Source organism: Manacus candei, unplaced genomic scaffold, assembly GCF_025592945.1.
Source record: "Manacus candei isolate 608988 ecotype Guabito, Panama unplaced genomic scaffold, ASM2559294v1 h1tg000045l, whole genome shotgun sequence".
In the NCBI taxonomy this organism is placed as follows: domain Eukaryota; kingdom Metazoa; phylum Chordata; class Aves; order Passeriformes; family Pipridae; genus Manacus; species Manacus candei.
The window spans coordinates 9,766,122-9,788,429 of record NW_026138093.1 but is presented as its reverse complement, the minus strand read 5'-3'; the positions used below and the strand labels follow the sequence as shown (position 1 = coordinate 9,788,429).

The 22,308-nt window shown below is 55.1% G+C and overlaps 3 protein-coding genes across 4 annotated transcripts in view; 1 reads left to right on the top strand and 2 right to left on the bottom strand.

Moving 5' to 3' along the window:
• Nucleotides 1-22,308, top strand: part of LOC127474822 (zinc finger protein 11-like) — a 705,018-nt gene that overhangs the window by 36,783 nt on the left and 645,927 nt on the right. The gene's annotated exons all lie outside the window — the stretch shown is intronic.
• Nucleotides 1-22,308, bottom strand: part of LOC127474841 (uncharacterized) — a 200,931-nt gene that overhangs the window by 72,346 nt on the left and 106,277 nt on the right. Inside the window, exon 2 of one of the 2 annotated variants that reach the window (XR_007905994.1) lies at nt 11,735-12,040. The gene's annotated coding sequence lies outside the window, so the exon portion shown is untranslated. The remainder of the gene's footprint in view (nt 1-11,734; nt 12,041-22,308) is intronic. The other variant, XR_007905993.1, reaches the window with a different exon arrangement.
• The window catches only part of LOC127474859 (zinc finger protein 239-like), a 128,236-nt gene continuing 106,148 nt past the window's right edge, over nt 221-22,308 (bottom strand). Inside the window, exon 3 of the mRNA XM_051796171.1 lies at nt 221-1,734. Coding sequence (XP_051652131.1) covers nt 594-1,718 — 1,125 coding nt within the window. The 5' untranslated portion in view covers nt 1,719-1,734 and the 3' untranslated portion in view covers nt 221-593. The remainder of the gene's footprint in view (nt 1,735-22,308) is intronic.

Sequence of the window (22,308 nt, the reverse complement as noted above, 5' to 3'; positions counted from 1 at the left end):
TTGGGGATTGAGGGGACAGTGGGAAAGTGGGAGGAACGAGGAGAAGGGTGGAAAACAGGGGGGTGGTCTGGCAAGTCTGATGGTCCCATGGGAGTCTTTGAGCATCAGGGGGTTGGCCCCCTGAGTTCAAAACTTCCTGTGGGGTGCTGGGGGCTGCTGGATCCAATCAGCCTTGGATTATGCCACCACTTTAGAGGAATTACAGAAGTGTGACTGAATCACTTTGGTCCCCCGTAATTTTAATGATGGCAAAACAGATCTATTGATAAAAATGAATTATTTAGAGATACAAATGATCAGACAGAAGATCTTCATCAGAATTATTTACTGCACAATAGAAACACTAAAACTACCAGGAGTACAGGATAAGATAGGACAGTGCTCTACACTAAAGCAAGAATCACCACACACCTCCCAAGAAGGGTTCTGTTGGAAGAAGCTGCCCCTGGGAAAGGGGACTGGCCCTTTCTGGTCGAAAGAGATGGACTGACAGTCACTGGACTCCGGGTGTTGCCTCACCATCAGGGGCTTCATTTGAGGTGGAAGGAGCAGCCGAAGCTCTTCCTGCAGTCGGGGCACTGGTAGGGCTTCTCTTACCGGTGGGTCTGTTGGTGTCTGGTCAAGCCAGAGCTCTTGTTGAAGCTCTTTCCACACTCCCCACACTTGTAGGGCCTCTCCCCGCTGTGGATGCGCTGGTGGGTGATGAGGTTGGAGTTCCGGTTGAAGCCCTTCCCGCAGATGGTGCAGCAGAAGGGCCTCTCATCCGTGTGCGTCCGCTGGTGCTGGAAGAGATTGGAGCTGGTCTGAAACCTCTTCCCACATTCCCCACACGTGTAGGGTCGTTCCCTGGTGTTGAGGTGCTGGTACTGCATCAGGTTGGAGCTGCCACTGAAGCTCTTCCCAGATTCCCCACACGTGTAGGGCCGTTCTCCAGTGTGGATGCGCTGGTGTCGGATCAGGTGGGAGCTGTACCTGAAGCTCTTCCCACATTCCCTACACTTGTAGGGCCGTTCCCCGGTGTGGATGCGCTGGTGGCGGATCAGGTTGGAGCTGTCCCTGAAGTTCTTCCCACATTCCCCACATGTGTAGGGACGTTCTCCAGTGTGGATCATTTGGTGTCGGATCAGGCTGGAGCTGTGGCTGAAGCTCTTCCCACACTCTCCACATGAGTAGGGCCGTGCCCCAGTGTGGATGTGCAGGTGTCGGATCAGGTCGGAGCTGTGACTGAAGCTCCTCCCACATTCCCCACACGTGTAGGGACGTTCACCAGTGTGGATGTGCTGGTGTCGGGTCAGGTCGGAGCTGTGACTAAAGCTCTTCTCACATTCCAAGCACCTGAAGGGCTTCTCCCTGCTGGGAGGCTGCTCAGGGACCACCAGCTCAGAGCTCTGCCTCAACCTCCGGCCCCCTTCCCGGCACAGGCTGGCTCTTTCCTCCTCAGAGCACCCTGGGATGGCTTTGGAGCCCCTCCTGCGGGGGGATCTCCGGCCCTTTTCCTCCCCGCTGCCTTCCTGCGCCGGGGAGCCCTTCAAAACGGCCTCTCCCACCAGGGTCTCACGGGGGGATTTGTCCTCCGGGCTCTCCGTCCTCAGCTCGGGGCCTGGGGCAGGAAGCAAGAAGGACAGGGAGGGGATTTGCCTCCGGCCCACAGGGAAGGCCAAGGACATCCCCCCAACTCCGGCCCCGGCAGGGGGGGTTGTTCTGCAGCCCGGGATCATGCTAGATCATGCAAGCCTAGATCATGGAAGCAGAAATTATGAAACTCTTTTTTAAAACAACTAAGACAGTTTTCAGACACAACAGACTAAACCATTATAGAAAACAAAACTATAGTTGTGATATAAATACTTAAGATAAAGTTAGTAATAATGTTGTATTGAATTGTAGTAGAAAAAATTTCATTATATTTTGTTTATTGAAGATTGTATGTGTGCTGGTTTAAAAGTTAACCAGCAGGGGGAATGAACCCAACTCAAAGGAGAGATTATAAGTCAGAATAACAATTTATTGAAATAATACAGTAAGTACAATAATACAAACAAACAATTGGTCTCAACCCACAAAAACCCAAATGTGTAACCCAGTACCCTGGGGCCTGAACAAAGTGGTGTTCCTTGGGCCCTGTTTGAGTCCAAAGTAAAGGGAGAGGGGAAGAACCTGCTGGTGGGAGAGCTGCTGCAGTCTGGCCAGAACTGGTGATCGCAGTCCAGTGGTGGTCTAAGTCTGGTTGAGAGCGATGAGATGCAGCCGTCCTCTGGATCCCACGAGTGGGTTGAAAAATGTTCCAAAACTCCAAGATTATATATCCTCCAGTTCAGGCAGGAATGCTTGGTACTCCCCTCAGGGCGGGGAGTTCACAAAGGGTGTGAGGACAGAAACATCCTTCTATCTCACAGGCCTCTTAACACCTAGTTTATAGCCTGAGGAGTCAGGCTCTATGGGTAGAAGGTGCGAATAGTCTATTGACAACAATAGTCTAGTTTCTGGGAAATGACATGGAAGGCTATAGAATACAGTTTTGGGTTACACCCACCATGCTCTATGGGCAGAGGGTGCGAATAGTCTATTGACAACAATAGTCTAGTTTCTGGGAAATGACATGGAAGGCTATAGAATACAGTTTTGGGTTACACCCACCATGATGAACTGATCTCAGCTGTCCTAACTAGGACATTATCCACCCCTTATTCTATGCCATCCATGTCATGCCCAAATTAACCCCCTTTAAAAACTATATCCCTTTAAAACTATATACATCTATCTATCTATCTATCTATCTATCTATATATATACAATGAAACATTACAGACCATTCTCACTCAAAATTAGGTCCCCTTGTGGTACACAACGTGTCTCCCCATCTTTTTGCATTACCCACCACGTGGAACCAGGTCCCTGAGCAAAAACAATCCCTCGGATGGGTTTGCCTTTGCTTGAGGTGGGACTAATCCAAACAGTCTTCCCTAACATTCCTCTCATATGTACCACGGGGACTTTATCTCCATCTACAGTATGCAAAAGTTCTGATTGGGCAGGGCCAGCTCGATTGATGGAACCTCGGGTGTTGACCAACCAGGTGGCCTTTGCTAAATGCAGCTCCCAGTGTTTGAGAGTCTCCCCACACAGTGCCTTCAGAGTGGTTTTCAGCAGTCCGTTGCACCGTTCAACTTTTCCAGCAGCTGGTGCATGGTAGGGGATATGATACACCCACTCAATGCCGTGCTCTTTGGCCCAGGTGTCTACGAGGCCATTCTTGAAATGGGTCCCATTATCAGACTCAATTCTCTCCGGGGTGCCGTGTCGCCACAGGACTTGTTTTTCAAGGCCCAGGATGGTATTCCGGGCACTGGCATGAGGCACAGGGTATGTCTCCAACCATCCAGTGCTTCCTTCTACCATGGTCAGTACGTAGTGCTTACCCTGGCGGGTTTTGGGGAGCGTGATGTAGTCAACTTGCCAGGCTTCCCCATACCTGTACTTTGACCACCGTCCACCATACCATAGAGGCTTCACCCGCTTGGCCTGCTTGATGGCAGCACATGTCTCACAGTCATGGATGACCTGTGAGACAATGTCCTTGGTTAAGTCCACCCCTCGGTCACGAGCCCATCTGTATGTTGCATCTCTCCCCTGGTGACTGGAGGCGTCATGGGCCCATCGAGCCAGAAATAATTCTCCTTTGTGCTGCCAATCCAGATCTACCTGAGAGACTTTAATCCTGGCAGCTTGGTCCGCCTGCTCGTTGTTACGATGCTCCTCATTAGCCCGTTTCTTGCCTACATGAGCGTCTACGTGACGGACCTTCACACTCAGCTTCTCTACCCGGCCAGCGATGTCCTGCCACATCTCCGCCGCCCAGATGGGTTTCCCTTGGCGCTGCCAGTTGGCCTTTTTCCATCTTTCCAGCCATCCCCACAGAGCATTGGCCACCATCCATGAGTCAGTGTAGAGATAGAGTCTTGGCCACTTCTCTCGTTCAGCTATATCCAAAGCCAACTGAACGGCTTTAAGCTCTGCAAACTGACTTGACCCACCTTGTCCTTCAGTCGCTTCTGCAACTCGCCGTGTGGGACTCCATACAGCTGCCTTCCATTTTCGGTTTGTCCCTACAATGCGGCAGGAGCCATCCGTGAAGAGCACATATCGCCTTTCATCTGCGGGTAGCTTGTCATATGGTGGGGCCTCCTCAGCTCGTGTCACCTTCTCCTCCTCTTCTTCAGAGGATAGTCCGAAACTCTCACCTTCGGGCCAATTGGTGATAATTTCCAGAATCCCAGGGCGATTAGGATTCCCTATCCGGGTTCGCTGCGTGATCAGAGCGATCCACTTACTCCACGTGGCATCGGTGGCATGATGTGTGGAAGGAACTCTTCCCTTGAACATCCAGCCCAGCACTGGTAGTCGGGGTGCCAGGAGGAGCTGCGCTTCGGTGCCGATTACTTCTGAGGCAGCTCGAACTCCTTCATAGGCAGCCAGGATCTCTTTCTCAGTTGGTGTATAGCTGGCTTCAGATCCTTTGTATCCCCGACTCCAGAATCCCAGCGGTCGTCCTCGGGTCTCCCCAGGCACTTTCTGCCAGAGGCTCCAAGAAGGGCCATTCTCCCCGGCTGCGGTGTAGAGCACGTTCTTCACGTCCTGTCCTGTCCTTACTGGCCCAAGGGCTACCGCATGGGCAATCTCCTGTTTAATTTGTTCAAAGGCTTGTTGTTGTTCGGGGCCCCACTGGAAATCATTTTTCTTCCGTGTCACAAGGTAGAGAGGGCTTACAATCTGACTATACTCGGGGATATGCATCCTCCAAAAGCCCACAGCGCCTAGGAAAGCCTGTGTTTCCTTCTTGCTGGTTGGTGGGGACATGGCTGCTATTTTGTTAATCACCTCCATTGGAATTAGACGGCGTCCATCTTGCCACTTCACTCCTAGGAACTGAATTTCCTGAGCAGGTCCCTTGACCTTACTCCGTTTAATGGCAAAACCGGCTCTTAGGAGAATCTGGATTATCTTCTCTCCTTTCTCGAAGACTTCGCCCGCTGTGTTCCCCCATACAATGATGTCATCAATGTACTGTAGGTGCTCTGGAGCCTCACCCTTTTCCAGTGCAGTCTGGATCAGTCCATGGCAAATGCTGGGACTGTGTTTCCACCCCTGAGGCAGTCGATTCCAGGTGTACTGTACACCTCTCCAAGTGAAAGCAAATTGTGGCCTGCACTCCGCTGCCAAAGGAATGGAGAAAAAAGCATTGGCTATGTCAATGGTGGCATACCACTTGGCTTCCTTGGACTCCAGCTCGTACTGGAGCTCCAACATGTCCGGCACAGCAGCACTCAGGGGTGGTGTGACTTCATTGAGTCCACGGTAATCCACCGTCAGCCTCCACTCTCCGCTGGACTTACGCACTGGTCATATAGGGCTATTAAAGGGTGAGCGAGTCTTGCTGACCACCCCCTGGGTCTCCAGTTCACGGATCATCTTTTGTATAGGGGTCACAGAGTCTCGGTCGGTGCGGTATTGCCGACGGTGCACTGTTGCTGTGGCTATCGGTACCAATTGTTCTTCAACCTTCAGCAGTCCCACAGCAGAGGGGTCCTCTGAGAGACCAGGCAAGGTGTTCAACTGTCTAATTTCCTCCGTCTCCACTGCAGCTATGCCAAAAGCCCAACGAAGTCCTTTTGGGTCTTTGAAATACCCACTCCTCAGGTAATCTATGCCAAGGATACACGGGGCCTCTGGACCAGTCACGATGGGGTGTCTGTGCCATTCCTTCCCAGTCAGGCTCACTTCAGCTTCCAGTACAGTCAGCTGTTGGGATCCCCCTGTCACCCCAGAAATAGAGATGGATTCTGCCCCTACGTATCTTGATGGCATTAATGTACATTGTGCGCCAGTGTCCACTAAAGCCTTATATCTTTGTGGCTCTGATGTGCCAGGCCACCGAATCCACACAGTCCAATAGACTCGATTGTCCCTCTCCTCTACCTGGCTAGAGGCAGGGCACCCCTAGTCCTGGTCATGGTACTCATTGTGCTCTTCTTGTGGGTATGACCTGGAGGTCCCTTCAAGAGGATCAGACGTATCATCATTCCTGTACCGTCTGGAGTCTTGCCCACGAGAGACTGGAGCAACGTTTACCCTTGAAGAGTTCTTTATGGTATTTGTTCCTCTTTTCAGTTCACGTACCCGGGCTGCTAAGGAAGAGGTGGGTTTCCCATCCCACTTCCTCATATCTTCTCCATGCTCACGGAGGTAAAACCATAGATCGCTACGTGGAGTGTACCTTCTCTCCTTAGCTGGGGGACGCTGGCTCCTGATAGCAGAGACTCTTGTTCGTCCTGGCGAGATATGGAAAATCCCTTCCTTAATTTCTTCTCTTAGCTTCTGGTGTCCCTCTTCAATTTTCTCTTCTAGGCTTCGGACGTGTTCAGCCAGTTTGGTTTCCACAGATGAGACGTGGGCTCGTAATGGGGCGGTGACAGTGTCTTCATAAATCCTGAGTTTGCTAACCAATGCTCCCACCTTGTCCTCTCCCTCCCTCCATTGCAGCGTTGCTAAGTAGCGGGAATACATTTCTGGCCCGAGTCGTGCAAACTTTAACCACATTTGGGAGGTGCACTGTACGGCATCTGGACTCTTAGGGAATCTTTCATCCTCTGAAAAGATTATCTCCAGTACAGCTAACTCCCTTAAGCACCGGATACCTTGTTCCATCGTGTTCCACTGTCCTTGCTGTACGTGGAGGTCCTCCTTGCAAAGGTATCTCTCCCTCACACTGGACAACAGTCGCCGCCAGAGGCTGAGAGTTTCCTGCCTCCTTCCAATCCCCTGATCAATGACTACATCTCGAGACAGGGATCCCAGCTGTCTGGCTTCACTCCCATCTAGGATCGTATCGTTAGCTGCGGCATCCCAGATTCGGAGCAGCCAGGTCAGAATGGACTCGTTCGCCTGTCGCGTGAACTCTCTCCGGAGCTCACGTAGCTCACCCAGGGATAGGGACCGAGTGATTATTTCTGGCTCTGTCTCCTCCGGTGGATGTGAAGGTCCCGCCTCTTCGTCATCATTTGCTATGCGAACTGATTTAGTCTTTGATTTCCTTTTCTGGACAGGGGCGACTGCTATTGGTTTTGCTTGTTCTTCTGGCTCCTCGATGGTTTGTGTGGACACGGTGCTGGTTGGTTCATTTCTTTCTCCCTCTGACTCAGCTGTGGTTTGGGTGGACGTGGTGTCTGCGGATTTGGTCCTTCTCTCCTCGCCCTGACAGTGCTGTATCATGTCAAGCAGTGCCCGGTAGGCAGTGGCCAGGGCCCAGCAGGTTGCTGTGAGCTGGCCATCTCTGGAGCTGCCAGAGCATTTTTCCTTCACCAGTCTTATCATGCTAACAGGATCCTGCAGTTGTTCAGGGGTGAATTTCCAGATCATTGGAGGAGAAAACTTTTCCAAATACTGGCTGATGTCCTCCCACTTCCCATGCCACTCAGCATTATCTGCTCCCAGGGCAGGTGTCCAACCAACCTCCCTAAAAGGCACTTTTCTGACCCTAAACATGGTGTACACAGTACAGAGCAGACAGAGCAACACTAACAATAACATTATGCTGTCCTTAACATCAAAAGGGAACTCAATATTTTCAAAAACTGTTTTAGCAGGTCTGAAGGGGAAGAAGGAGGTGGGAGGCTGGAAACCATCCACCCCTGTTCCCCCAAAAAGCTGGGTACGATTTTTAATGAGGCCCCAGAGGTAGCAACCCAAACCAGGACAGGCAAACAGGACTGAATACACATTTACAATGAAACTCATTGCTTCTGATGTTAGAATGACATAAACATAATATACTAATAAAGCAATTTGGATCCCTCTCCCTGGTCTTAAAGAGAGCATCAAAACAGGCAAATAATACGCCATCTGTGGAAATATGAACAGGCTCAAATACAACATCCATGTGAGTGCATCAAACAACATGGTGATCAGGGAGTTTCTATATTCAAATAGACAAATGCTTCAAATGAAATTGTGATTCTGACTTCTCTCTCTCTGCCCGACGTTTGGGCGCCAAAATGTGCTGGTTTAAAAGTTAACCAGCAGGGGGAATGAACCCAACTCAAAGGAGAGATTATAAGTCAGAATAACAATTTATTGAAATAATACAGTAAGTACAATAATACAAACAAACAATTGGTCTCAACCCACAAAAACCCAAATGTGTAACCCAGTACCCTGGGGCCTGAACAAAGTGGTGTTCCTTGGGCCCTGTTTGAGTCCAAAGTAAAGGGAGAGGGGAAGAACCTGCTGGTGGGAGAGCTGCTGCAGTCTGGCCAGAACTGGTGATCGCAGTCCAGTGGTGGTCTAAGTCTGGTTGAGAGCGATGAGATGCAGCCGTCCTCTGGATCCCACGAGTGGGTTGAAAAATGTTCCAAAACTCCAAGATTATATATCCTCCAGTTCAGGCAGGAATGCTTGGTACTCCCCTCAGGGCGGGGAGTTCACAAAGGGTGTGAGGACAGAAACATCCTTCTATCTCACAGGCCTCTTAACACCTAGTTTATAGCCTGAGGAGTCAGGCTCTATGGGTAGAAGGTGCGAATAGTCTATTGACAACAATAGTCTAGTTTCTGGGAAATGACATGGAAGGCTATAGAATACAGTTTTGGGTTACACCCACCATGCTCTATGGGCAGAGGGTGCGAATAGTCTATTGACAACAATAGTCTAGTTTCTGGGAAATGACATGGAAGGCTATAGAATACAGTTTTGGGTTACACCCACCATGATGAACTGATCTCAGCTGTCCTAACTAGGACAGTATGTTAGTTGTAGAATTTGAAATCGTTGTAAGTAGGTAATTTTGCAAGGGCGAGGGGCGGAAATTGTGGTGGTTTGAAAAAAAACCTTTCCCCCTGGGGCTTGTGATAGTCTGCCCAGGGGTGGTGTTTTTGATACTGGACCAATTAAAAACTTTGTGCGCCCTTGCGGAAATTACCTGCCCACAGAAAGGGAAGAGAAGGGTTAATTTTAACTGCGTAGCTGGAAGGAGAGGCAGCCATGCTTTGAACGGGACTCGTGTGGCGCGGGCCGGGGGGCCTTTGCCCTCAGCTCCTGGCCGGGGGGACCAGGAGCAGTACGGTCACTGAGTGGAGCCCCCCCTGAAGCCAGTGACCCAGGGGGACCCTGAAAGATCGGGAAGAGCCCCTGGGTTGCATTTTCTTCCCCCCCTCGCAGTGGCGGGGGAGGAACACGGCAGAGGTGCCCGATGGTGCCAGAGGGCTGCAATCGGCGCAGACGCGGCGCTGGAGCGGAGCCAGCGCGAGTCGAGGGGTGGCTGGAGAGGGCCAAGCTGAAGAGCCCTGACCTTTGGAAAGGCGGCTGCAGCACACAAACATGGAAGTGCCGAGGGGAGTCTCCTCCCATGGGTCTGGGGGAGTCCCTGGGCTCTGCTGTCCTGGTCCAGCCAGGACTGCAGGAGTTAAACCCCCCAGAATTTCTCCAGCTGACCTCACCACCTTTTCCCACTGTGGAGGGGAAGAAGTGGTGAGAAGTTGGCTGGACCCTGCAGCAACAGCCAAACCAGTGAATCCAAGAACAGAGCAGATGAAGAGAAAGAGAGTCAGTTGGACTCAGTTCCAGGGTAAGAACTTGAACTAAACTAAAAACCTTAGAACTCTTATTCCCTGGGGAGGAGAGGTGGAAATCTCCGAGAACTCATTCCCCGGGGGCCAGAACCTCCGGGGGCCAGAACCTCCGCTTAACAAGAGCAGGGGATAAAGACTTTAACCTCTAGTATTTCATGCTGCAGAAGAAAGAATAATCCTAGCTGTGATAAATCAAAACTGCTGCCTTAAAAATAAGAGACATTTACCAGTGCTGCAGAAAATTAATTTGGAAGAGCTGTGGCCTGAAAGTGCAAGAGGATTTCTTCTCCTTTCCTTCCAGACTCTTTTCTGAAGGAGAGACGATCTATGTATATATATTGTTTCACCATAGAAGAGATAGTTAAATTGCTACGTGTATATATATATGTATATATGTTAATAATAAACTGTAATATATATTCCCCTCCCCCTATACTAAGTTGTGTGTGTGTGTCTGAAAAATTCTTCTCTCACATTAGAAAAATTTGTAGGAAAAAAATTCTAAAATTAGCTTTTTGAAATTCCTGTTTTTCAAACCACCACAGGCTGCCAGAGCCAGCACAACACCCACCCAAAGGGACACTGACTTCCTCCTCACCTGCCTGGGGGGCCCAAGGCATCTTCCTCTTCCTCACAGCCTCCTCCTCCATCCGCCCAAGCTTTGGGAAGGACAAATCCTGATGGGGGAGAAAACAAGAGCTGAGCGTGTTGGCTTGGGGATTCCTCCTGCCCAAGATCATCTCTAGAGCTCATTGGGCATCCTGTGACCATAAAACCCTCCAAAACACCAAAATTTAGCACAGAAAAACCCAAACCACCAACATTCAGGCAAAAAACCCCTCAGAAATAGCGTGATGAACCCCCTCACAAAATGCAAAAAGTTAAAATTCAGCCAAAAAATACGCCAAAATATGAAGATTCAGACCAAAAAAAAGTGTTTAATTGGGAGGATGAGGGGAGTGAGGTCACTTCATGAGCACTTGATTGAGTTGCAATATGTGAATCAAAAGCTGTATTAATGTAGTGCCACTTAAATCTCGCCAGGGCTGTTCCTCGAGGTTCTCTGGCCCAATGCCAGTCTGGGGCTGTTTTTCCAAACCACCAAAACACGTGTGCCAAATGTCCTGGTTGGTCAGTGCTGGCTGGGGGAGTGGGCACTCAATGAGGGGATGAGAAAACTGCACCCAGGGCTGGGCTCAAAGAGGCTTCAGCACCACTTCTGATGGCCCGGGGGCAGCATCTGGCTTCTCCCAAACAGAGACATGGCACTTGTTCCTCTGCAGGGAGTCAAGGGCAGCAGGGTGACTCCTGCTGCATGGATGGAGTGGCAGAGGATCTCTTGGGTCCCCAGGATGGATCAGCACTCGGGGATACAAACTGCCCTGGGGCTCAGGATGCAGCTTCCAGGACAGATTTCCCTGCAAAGTCTGCAGTGAGTCAAGCTCTGGTAAGGAGATTGCGCCCCATGGATGGGATTGCAGAGGGGCCCTCAGGTCCCCAGCAGGAATCAGAAACCAGGAATATACACAAAAGCCCACCCTGAAGAGTTCTGGGGGAGTGTCCTGTAGGGAGGGGACAGTGTCACCCCACCAGGGCGGGGCTGGCAAGTGGGAGGCTGCTCCAGGGCTCTGCAAGAGGCCACGTGCTCTGCTCGGCCCCAGCACTGGCTGGTACCAACACCCCCGGCTGCCCTCGACCCTGGGCAGCTCTGCTGCCACAGGCTGTGCCCTCACCGTGGCCCTGCAATGGCCCTGCCTGTCCCTCACCCGTGGCCCTGCCCGTGGCCCTGTCCCTTGGCTCTCTCTCTGCCAGCTCAGTGTGGGGCACACGGGCTGGGGGTCCCTCCCAAGCCCCCCGGGCAGTCGGCGTTGGCTGGGGGGATGTGAGGGCTGGGCCTGCTCAGCACAGCCCCGGCCTCGTGCCCAGCGTCTCTTTCCTGCCCCACACAAGAGCTTCCCGGCCCCCCCAGTGCTCCCCTGCTGCTGTCTCTGCTCCTGGCCCTGCCTTTGCTGCTCCCTTGGCTGGGGCAGCGGCTGCAGGGGGGGATGGCAGCAGCTTCAGCTCCACGGCACTTCCTGGGGGGAGCTCAGCCCGGGGGGACGGGCAGGGACCTGATGGGGATGGACAGGGGCCCAGCAGGGACAGCCAGGGCCTGTAGGGGAAGGCACAGGGACAACCTGGACCCCCACACTGCCACCGCTGTCTCTGCTCCTCCTTGCAGGCTCCGTGGCCAGGCACAGTTGGTGTTCCTGGGTGCCCACCATCTCAGCACTTGGAGACGCTCAAATCAGTGCCCGCAGCTCTGCAGCAAAGCCCCAGCTCACCTGGCACACAGGGGATGGACACAGCACCTGCTCGGGGATGGGCAATCACAGCTTCTCCTGGGCACTCATGGGGCTCTCCTTCCTCAGCAGCACCTCTGCCTTGCACTTAGCATCACCTCAGGGCCTGGGCTCAAGGACAGGAACCTGCAGGGAGGGGACATCAGGTGCAAGCTGAGGGCTGCCTGCTTGCACTGGCCTCTGGGCTTCTTTCTCCTTCTACAACCACCCCAGAACTCAGCCCGCTTTTCTAACACCACACATTTACAGACTAACCTTGGAGATAGATATGGACGGACATCTCTATCACCCTGGGGATAGAGCCTCAAGCATGTGCTGCCACAGGAATGGCAATCAGAGAATCACAGAATCAGTCACGTTGGAAAAGACCTCCCAAATCATCAAGTCCAACCCTTGATCCAACCCCACCGTGCTTCCCAGACCATGGCACTGAGGCCACATCCACTCTCACCTTCAACACCTCCAAGGATGCTGACTTCACTCCCTCCCTGCACAGCCCATTCCAAGGCCTGATTACTCTCTCAGCAAAAAATTGCTTCCCAATATCCAACCTAAACCTCCCTGGCACAGCTCAAGACCCAGCCCTCTTGTCCTACTGCTGCTTCCTGGCAGAACAGCCCCACCCCCACCTGGCTCCAACCTCCTGGCAGGGACTTGCAGACAGTCAGGAGGTCTCCCCTGAGCCTCCTCTTCTCCAGCCTCAACACCCCCAGCTCCCTCAGCCTCTCCTCACACCACTTGTGCTCCACTCCCTTCCCCAGCCTCGCTGCTCTTCTCTGCACCTGCTCCAGCCCCTCCAGGGCCTTCCTCAGCTCAGGGGCCAGAGCTGGACACAGCACTCCAGGGGTGGCCTCACCAGCGCTCACTCCAGGCCAACAATCCCTTCCCTGCTCCTGCTGACACACTCTTCCTCACACAGGTCCCTCTGCAGAGCCCTCCTGCCTTCCAGCACATCAACACACCCCCAGCTTGGGGTCACCTGCACATTTGCTGATGAAATGCCTGGTTCTGCAGCAGCTGCAGATGCTCAAGGGGCAGCAGGACCAAGTCAGGGGCCTGGGGGGCTTTGGGGTCTGGGAGGGTCTTGGGGGAGCTGGGGAGGGGATTTGGGGATTGGGGGTACAAACCAGCACAGACCAGTACAGACCAGGACAGACCAGTACAGACCAAGACAGACCAGTACCTCCTCACTGCTCCCCAGATCTCTCCTGGAGCTGGGCCACGTTGTCCTGGGACACCTCAGCCCCCCCCAGTGCCCTCCCAGTACAGCCCAGTGCCCCCAGTACAGCCCACTGTGTTCCTGTCCCAGGGTGCCGGGTGATCCCTCTTTGGCGAGGGCTGGAAGGGATTTGAGGGGAGGCTGGGGGAGATTTGGGGGGAGGTTGGATAGGAATTTGGGGGGTTTTGGAGTGCTTTGGGTGCATTTAGGGGAGTTAAAAGGGGTCTTGGGAGGTCAAAGGATCTGTAGGGGGAGGGGATTAAAAGGAAAAGGGGGGTTGGGAGACATTTGGGGGGGTTAATGATGTCTAGGGGGAAAGAGGAGGGGCTGCACCAAGAGCAGGTGAGTCCTGATACCCCCTTGGGGTTCCCAAGACCTTCTTGGTGTCCCTAATTCCCCCCTTAACACCCCAAGACCGCCCTGGTGTCTCCAATGTCCCCAGGGCCTCCCCCCAATTCCACTGTCCCCACACCCCTCCTCATTGTCCCCACTGTCCCCAAACCCCATCCCTGATGTCCCCAATCCTCCATCTCACTCCAGGAGCTCCCCCGGACCCTCTGACCACAAAAATGCTCTCTCCCCCCACAGTAACAGAAAGGCCAAGGGCATCTGGGGACACGTTGGGGACAGTTGGGGGGGCACTGGGAGGGACTGGGGGGTTAATGGGGGATTACCAGGACACACGGGGAGACACTGGCAGGTTACTGGGCCATACTGGGGGTTACTGGGTGCTCACTGGAGGATCACTGGGCCATACTGGGGGGCAGTGGGAGGTCACTGGGACACACTGGCTGGTCACTGAGGGGGTTACTGGGCCATACAGAGGGCCAGTAGGAGGTCATTGGGATATACTGGGGGCACTGGGACACCCTTAGTTGGTTCTGCTACATCTTACCCCTGGACTTTTGGGGGCACCCGCAGGACCCCTCCCCTGGGGGCTGGGAGATCCCCTGAACCCCACTGCTGGGCTTTAGGGGACACCCAGCCCCCCCTTCCTTTGGGGTCTCTGTGTGCTAAGTTTTGGGAGTCTCTGGGGTTTGAGGGGGGAATTGGGATCCCCTTTCCCTGGAGTCTGTCTGCTGGGCTGGCAGAGGCGCTGTGGTGGGATGGGAAATGGCCTTATAGGAGTTTTAGTTGGCCGTGGCCAGACAGGACTGACACGGAGACCCCCCAAAATCCTCTCAAAACCCCTGAAATCCTCTCAGAAATCCACCTCTGGACCCATCGAAACCTCGTCAAAGACACCCCAAATCCCCTCAGACACCACAACTCCCCCCCAGGATCCCCTAAACCCTCTCAGTGACCTGCAAAACCCACCTGGGACCCCCCAAGCCCTTTCAGGGACCCCAAAAACCCCCTCAGGGACCCTCAAAACCGTCTGTGACTCCCTAAATCCCCCTAGAAACCTTCAAAACTGCTTCAAAGACACCCCCCCCAAGCCCCCAAGGCCCTCCCAATTCCCTTGGAAACTCCAAAACTCCCTCAGGGATTCCCAAAGCCCTTATGGGGCCCCCCAAAATCTCCTCAGGGACGCCGAAAAGCCCCTAAGGGACCACAAAACCACAGAACAGCAGAAGAGCTTTCTGTAAAGGAAGGGAGCAAAGATTCTGAGAAGGAGGAGACCAGGGAAAAACTGAAGCAAAGCAATGAAATCATTCTGGCCCTTGCAGTTTTTTCCTGGCCTTTTTCTCACTTTTCCTTTTCTTAGGATTCTTTTTTTGGTTGGGTGGTTTTGAATTTTTTTTTCCGAGGGACTTTCTCACGAATCGAATCACCCTTCCGGGTTCTTGGGAGGCCCCCCGGGCCCCGCGGCCCCCGAGACGGTTCCAAGGCCCTGCGCTCTGACCCTTGGGAACCTCCGAACCCCCCGCGCTAAACCCTCCCGATCCCTCCAGCCTTTCCCCCCCCAGCCGCGCTCCCCGCAGCCCCCGAGGGGATCCCCAGACCCCGCTCTCCCGCACCCCCCGCCCGCACTCAGAGCTCACCGACCGACCCGCCGCCATCACCGATTCCCGGCAGCCAACGCGGCAGGGCCGGGGGCGGGGCTGCGGGGGCGTGGCCGCGCGCTGATTGGCTGCGGCGGCGTTCTCTGAGCGCGGTGCGCGCGCAGCCGGGACTCGGTGATGGCGGCGGGGCCTGCGGTTCGCTCTGAGCGCTGTGAGTCTCCCGGGGGGCTCGGGAGGGTTTAGCGGGGGGGTTCGGGGGTCTCCGGGGACGTTGTGAGGGGTTCCTGAGGGGGTTTGGTTTTCTGAGGGGACTCAGGAGGGAGGTTGAAGGTTCCTGAGGGGGTTTGGGGGTCTCTGACGAGGGTTTTGGTTTCTGAGGAGATTTGGGGGATGCCAGGTGGGTTTTGGGGGTCTCTGAGTAGGTTTGGGGGTCGTGTGGGGCTTTGCGGGACCTTTTAGGCAGTTTTGGGGTCTCTAGAGAGTTTACGGGGATTTAGACGGTTTTGAGGGTTCCTGAGGGGGACTGGGGGATCCCTGAATGGGCTCGAGGGCTCCCAGGTGGGTTTTGCGGATCACTGAGAGGGTTTAGGGGGTGCTGGGGAGGGATGAGATCTCTGAGGGGATTTGAGGGGCCCTTGAGGAGGTTTTGACGTGTCGAGGGATGGAATTCTGAGGGGGTTTCAGGGGTTTTGAGGGGATTTTGTGGGGTCTTCTAAAGCCCAGCAGTGGGTTGCAGGGGGTCCCCCAGCCCCAAACCGAAGGGTCCTAGGGATGCCTTTCAAAATCCTGGGGGGAGATATAGCACATCTGGGTAAGGGGATCCAGTGCCCCCAGTATATCCCAACGACCTCCCACTGCCCCCCAGTATGGCCCAGTGATCCTCCGGTGAGCACCCAGTAACCCCCAGTATGGCCCAGTAACCTCCCAGTGTTCCCCCGTGTGTCCTGGTAATCCCCCAGTAACTCCCCAGTTCTCTGCCAGTGTCCCCCAGTGTGCCCTAGTTCACCTCCAGTCCCTCCCAGTGCCCTCCCAGTATCCCTCAGTAACCTCCCAGTCCCTCCCAGTGCCCCCTGGTTCCCCCCAGTGTGTCCCAGTATCCCCCAGTAATCCCCCAGTTCCCTGTAAAGCCCCCCAACTGTCCCCAAGGGCAACTGTCCTCAGATGCCCTTGGCCTTTCTGTGAGAGTGGGGGGGGGGGGGGTGTTTGGCGTCAGAGGATCCAGGGGGGGCTCCTGGGGTGAGATGGAGGTTTGGGGACATCAGGGATGGGGTTTGTGGAAAGTGAGGAGGGGTTGGGGACAGTGGAATTGGGGGTGTCAAGGGAGGAATTGGAGCCACTGGGAGGCCCCGGGGACATGAGAGACACCAGGGGAGTCTCGGGGCATCAAAGGGGCAATTGGGGACACCAAGAGGGTCTTGGGGACACCAGGGTGGTCTCAGGACTCACTTGCTCATGGTACTTCCCCTCCTCTCCCCCCCCAGACCTTTTTAACCTCCCCCAAATGTCCCCTAACTCCCATTTTCTCTTTAATCTCCTACCCCCACAGATCCTTTTTACCCCTGAAAACCCCTTTTAACTCCACTAAATGCACCCAAAGCCCCCCAAACCCCCCAAAATCCTCATCCAACACCCCCAGATCCCCCTAAATCTCTCCCAGCCCCCTGTCAAGTCCCCCCCGCCCACAGAGGGATCACCCGGCACCCTGGGACAGGAACACAGTGGGCTGTACTGGGGGCACTGGGCTGTACTGAGAGAGCACTGAGGGGGGCTCAGGTGTCCCAGGACAATCTGTGTGTACTGGTCTGTCCTGGTCTGTACCCCCAGTCCCCAAAGCCCCTCCCCAGCTCCCCCAAGACCATCCCACACCCCAAAGCCACTCAGGCCCCCCCAGGCCCCTGACTTGGTCCTGCTGCCCCTTGAGCATCTGCAGCTGCTGCAGAACCAGGCATTTCATCAGCAAATGTGCAGGTGACACCAAGCTGGGGGTGTGTTGATGTGCTGGAAGGCAGGAGGGCTCTGCAGAGGGACCTGGCCCAGCTGGATCCATGGGCTGATTGCAAGGGGATGAGGTTCCAGCAGGCCAAGGGCCGGGTCCTGCCCTTTGGCCACAAGAAGCCCCGTCAGCCCCCCGGGCTGGGGCCAGAGTGTCTGGAGAGCAGGCAGGCGGAAAGGGAGCTGGGAGTGTGGATGGACAGGAAGCTGAAGAGGAGGCAGAGTGTGGCCAGGTGGCCAAGAGGGCCAATGGATCCTGGCCTGGAGCAGGTGCAGAGAAGAGCAGCGAGGCTGGGGAAGGGAGTGGAGCACAAGTGGTGTGAGGAGAGGCTGAGGGAGCTGGGGTTGTTGAGGCTGGAGAAGAGGAGGCTCAGGGGAGACCTCCTGACTGTCTGCAAGTCCCTGCCAGAAGGTTGGAGCCAGGTGGGGGTGGGGCTGTTCTGCCAGGCAGCAGCAGTAGGACAAGAGGGCTGGGTCTTGAGCTGTGCCAGGGGAGGTTTAGGTTGGATATTGGGAAGCAATTTTTTGCTGAGAGAGTAATCAGGCCTTGGAATGGGCTGGGCAGGGAGGGGGTGGAGTCAGCGTCCCTGGAGGTGTTGAAGGTGAGAGTGGATGTGGCATCAGTGCCATGGTCTGGGAAGCACGGTGGGGTTGGATCCAGGGTTGGACCTCTCGGAGGTCTTTTCCAACTGGGCTGATTCTGTGATTCTCTGATTGCCATTCCTATGGCAGCACATGCTTGAGGCTCTATCCCCAGGGTGATAGAGATGTCTGTCCATATCTATCTCCATGGTTAGTCTGTAAATGTGTGGTGTTAGAAAAGCAGGCTAAGTTGTGGGATGGCTGTAGAAGGAGAAAGAAGCCCAGAGGCCAGTGCAAGCAGGCAGCCCTCAGCTTGCACATCATCTCCCTTCCCTGCAGGTTCCTGTCCTTGAGCCCAGGCCCTGAGGTGAGGCTGAGAAGTGGCGCAGAGGTGAGCCCAGAGCTGTCCCTGAGGTGAGTGATGCCTTAAGCCCCTAATGTTTTTTTTATTTTTCTAATATTTGTAAGAATTGTAAGTTTTATAAGTAAGTTTTAAAAGCAGCAACCTTCCCCCCCCTTGTCCCTTGTTCCTTTCCCTCTCTCTAGCACCCTTGTTTATATATTCCTTAATCCTCTTACCCCAAATCTAATAGAAATGTTTAGTCTTTTGTCAAGGCAAGGCCTAGACGGTTGACAGAACAGCATATCTGGGCCTAAACCACAGAATAGGTCAGGAATTAGGTAACTATGTACCCTTTGTGCTCTGATGATGATGAAGATGGAGAAAGGAGGGGTCCCAAAATGCACCCCCGACTCATTTTACGGGGGTGGACCCGGGGCGGATCAGAGGAAAGGCCGCAGAGTGGGCACATCTGGGGTGGATGGTATTGGATGGATGGTATTATAAAATGTAACCTCTCAGGCACAGCCGGCATGCGTCCTGTAATATCTTGCCTTGGCAGAATAAACCCTTTCTTATCTCACCCCTAATTAACTACTCCTGGAGATTTTTTTTAGCACCAAAATACACCGGCAACATGAGCCTGAGAATAAGTGCAAGGCAGAGGTGCTGCTGAGGAAGGAGAGCCCCGTGGTGGGGAAGACACGAAGCTGTCAGTGCCCATCCCCGAGCAGGTGCTGTGTCCATCCCCTGTGTGCCAGGTGAGCTGGGGCTTTGCTGCAGAGCTGCGGGCGCTGATTTGAGCGTCTCCAAGTGCTGAGATGGTGGGCACCCAGGAACACAAACTGTGCCTGGCCACGGAGCCTGCAAGGAGGAGCAGAGACAGCGGTGGCAGTGTGGGGGTCCAGGTTGTCCCTGTGCCTTCCCTACAGGCCCTGGCTGTCCCTGCTGGGCCCCTGTCCATCCCCATCAGGTCCCTGCCCGTCCCCCCGGGCTGAGCTCCCCCCAGGAAGTGCCGTGGAGCTGAAGCTGCTGCCATCCCCCCCTGCAGCCGCTGCCCCAGCCAAGGGAGCAGCAAAGGCAGGGCCAGGAGCAGAGGCAGCAGCAGGGGAGCCCTGGGGGGGCCAGGAAGCTCTTGTGTGGGGCAGGAAAGAGGCGCTGGGCACGAGGCCGGGGCTGTGCTGAGCAGGCCCAGCCCTCACATCCCCCCAGCCAACGCCGGCTGCCCGGGGGGCTTGGGAGGGACCCCCAGCCCGTGTGCCCCACACTGAGCTGGCAGAGAGAGAGCCAAGGGACAGGGCCAAGGGCAGGGCCACGGGTGAGGGACAGGCAGGGCCATTGCAGGGCCACGGTGAGGGCACAGCCTGTGGCAGCAGAGCTGCCCAGGGCCGGGGGCAGCCGGGGGTGTTGGTACCAGGCAGTGCTGGGGCCGAGCAGAGCACGAGGCCTCTTGCAGAGCCCTGGAGCAGCCTCCCACTTGCCAGCCCTGCCCTGGTGGGGTGACACTGTCCCCTCCCTACAGGACACTCCCCAGAACTCTTCAGGGTGGGCTTTTTTGTATATTCCTGGTTTCTGATTCCTGCTGGGGACCTGAGGGCCCCTCTGCAATCCCATGCATGGGGCACAGTCTCCTTACCAGAGCTTGACTCACTGCAGACTTTGCAGGGAAATCTGTGCTGGCAACCCGAGTATGTCCCGACCCCCCGCACTCCCCCCAGGATATTTGGGATGACTTCCCCTTCCCGGGCACCCACAGGATGGGGGATGGCAATTGTTTTCCTGCTGTTGCTTTTGCTGCTCCACCCCTGGGGGCTCTTGGGGGTGGACAGGAGGTGTTTTTTGGGGGTGCCGGGCTGGGTTGGGGGCAGAGCCCCGGCGGTGGGTGGGGGGATGCGGGTCCATCCCGTGGTGGGGGTTGGTGTTGCTGGGTCAGGCCCCACCAGCTCCATTGTCAGCCCGGTGCCGGCGGGGGGGGACACAGCGGGTTTGGGGCCCCCTGGGAGTGCCAGGGGTGGGTGTGGAGCCCGGGAGCTGCCGAGTGTGGAGGGCGGAGCGGGGCGATGGCGGAGCTGGGGGACCCCCGGCAGCCTGGAGGGGGGAGCACGGAGAGGGAGGAGCCCCGGGAGCCCCGAGAACCTGAAACGGGGGGCGCAGGGAATGTGAAGCCTGGATTGTGGGGAGCCTTGGGATCCTCGAGACAACAAAGTGGAGAACCCGGAGAGGGGAAATGTCTGGGAACGTGGCACCCAAAGGTGAGAGTCAGAGGAGAAAAGACCTTTAGGAGCCCCAACACTCCCAGCATCTCTAGGTGGGACCCCCAGCATCTCAGAGACGAGAGACCCTCTGAACCCCAGAGGGGAGAGAGCAGAGAGTGGGAACTTCTGGGAGAGATTTTTTGGGTTAATCCTCATATTTTGAAGTATTTTTTGGCTGAATCTCACCTTTTGGAGGGTGGCGGACTTCTTGCTATTTCTGAGAGTTTTTTTAACTGAATGTCGGTTGTTTGGGTTTTTCTGGGCTGAACCTTGGTGTTTTGGAAATTTTTATGGACACAGGATGCCCGGTGAGTTCTAGAGATGGACTTGGGCAGGAGGAACCCCCAAGCCAACGCGCTCAGCCCTTGTTTTCCCCCCCATCAGGATTTCTCATTCCCAAAGCTTGGGCGGATGGAGGAGGAGGCTGCGAGGAAGATGCCTTGGGCCCCCCAGGCAGGTGAGGAGGAAGTCAGTGTCCCTTTGGGCGGGTGTTGTGCTGGCTCTGTCAGCCCAGCATGGCCCCGGCTGCAGGACAACCCCGCTGGCGCCGCCGTCCTGCCGGGGCCGGAGTTGGGGGGATGTCCTTGGCCTTCCCTGTGGGCCGGAGGCAAATCCCCTGCCTGTCCTTCTTGCTTCCTGCCCCAGGCCCCGAGCTGAGGAGGGAGAGCCCGGAGGACAAATCCCCCCGTGAGACCCTGGTGGGAGAGGCCGTTTTGAAGGGCTCCCCGGCGCAGGAAGGCAGCGGGGAGGAAAAGGGCCGGAGATCCCCCCGCAGGAGGGGCTCCAAAGCCAGCCCAGGGTGCTCTGAGGAGGAAAGAACCAGCCTGTGCCGGGAAGGCGGCCGGAGCTTGAGGGGGAGCTCTGAGCTGGTGGTCCCTGAGCAGCCTCCCAGCAGGGAGAAACCCTTCCGGTGTTTGGAATGTGGGAAGAGTTTCAGGAAGAGCTCCGACCTGATCCGACACCAGCACATCCACACTGGGGCACGTCCCTACCCATGTGGGGAATGTGGGAAGAGCTTCAACCAGAGCTCCCACCTGATCAAACACCAGCGCATCCACAGTGGGGAACGACCCTACATGTGTAATGATTGTGGGAAGAGCTTCAGGGACAGCTCCACCCTGATCCAACATCAGCGCATCCACACTGGGGAACGGCCCTACACGTGTAGGGAATGTGGGAAGAGCTTCAGGAACAGCTTCAGCCTCAGCAACCACCAGCGCATCCACACTGTGGAACGGCCCTACAAGTGCTTGGAATGTGGGAAGAGGTTTCAGACCAGCTCACATCTCCTCCTGCATGAGCGGATGCACACGGATGAGAGGCCCTTCCGCTGCACCGACTGCGGGAAGGGTTTCAACATGAACTCCACCCTCATCAGGCACCGGCGCATCCACACTGGGGAGAGGCCCTACAAGTGTGGGAAGAGCTTCACCCAGAGTTCTAACTTGACCAAACACCAATGGACCCACCAGTAAGGGAAGCCCTGCCAGTGCCCTGACTGCAGGAAGAGCTTCAGCCGCTGCTTCCACCCCGATCGAAGCCCCTGATGGTGAGGCAACCCCTGGAGTCCAGTGACTGTCATTCCATCCCTTTTGACCAGAAAGGACCAGTCCCCTTTCACAGGGGCAGGTTCTTCCAACAGAACCCTTTTTGGGGGGTGTGTGGAGATTCCTGCCTTGGCTGGGGGTCCCCCAAGGTCAGTTCTGGAGGTTGAGAGCAGAGATCTCCCCACGAGCATTGGTCTGAGGGAGTTCTATCCATCTCTAATTAAGAATTATTGCTTTTGTACCAGCTTGAGTAGAATTGCTTCAACAATTGCATTAGTGTAGAGCACTGTCCTATCTTGTCCTGTACTCCTGGTATATTTAGTGTTTCTACTGTGCAGTAATTAATTCTGATGAAGATCTTCTGTCTGATCATTTCTAACCCTAAAAAATTCATTTCTATCAATAGATCTGATTTACCGTCGTTAAAAGCTTGGGGACAAAAGTGGTTCAGTCACACCTCTG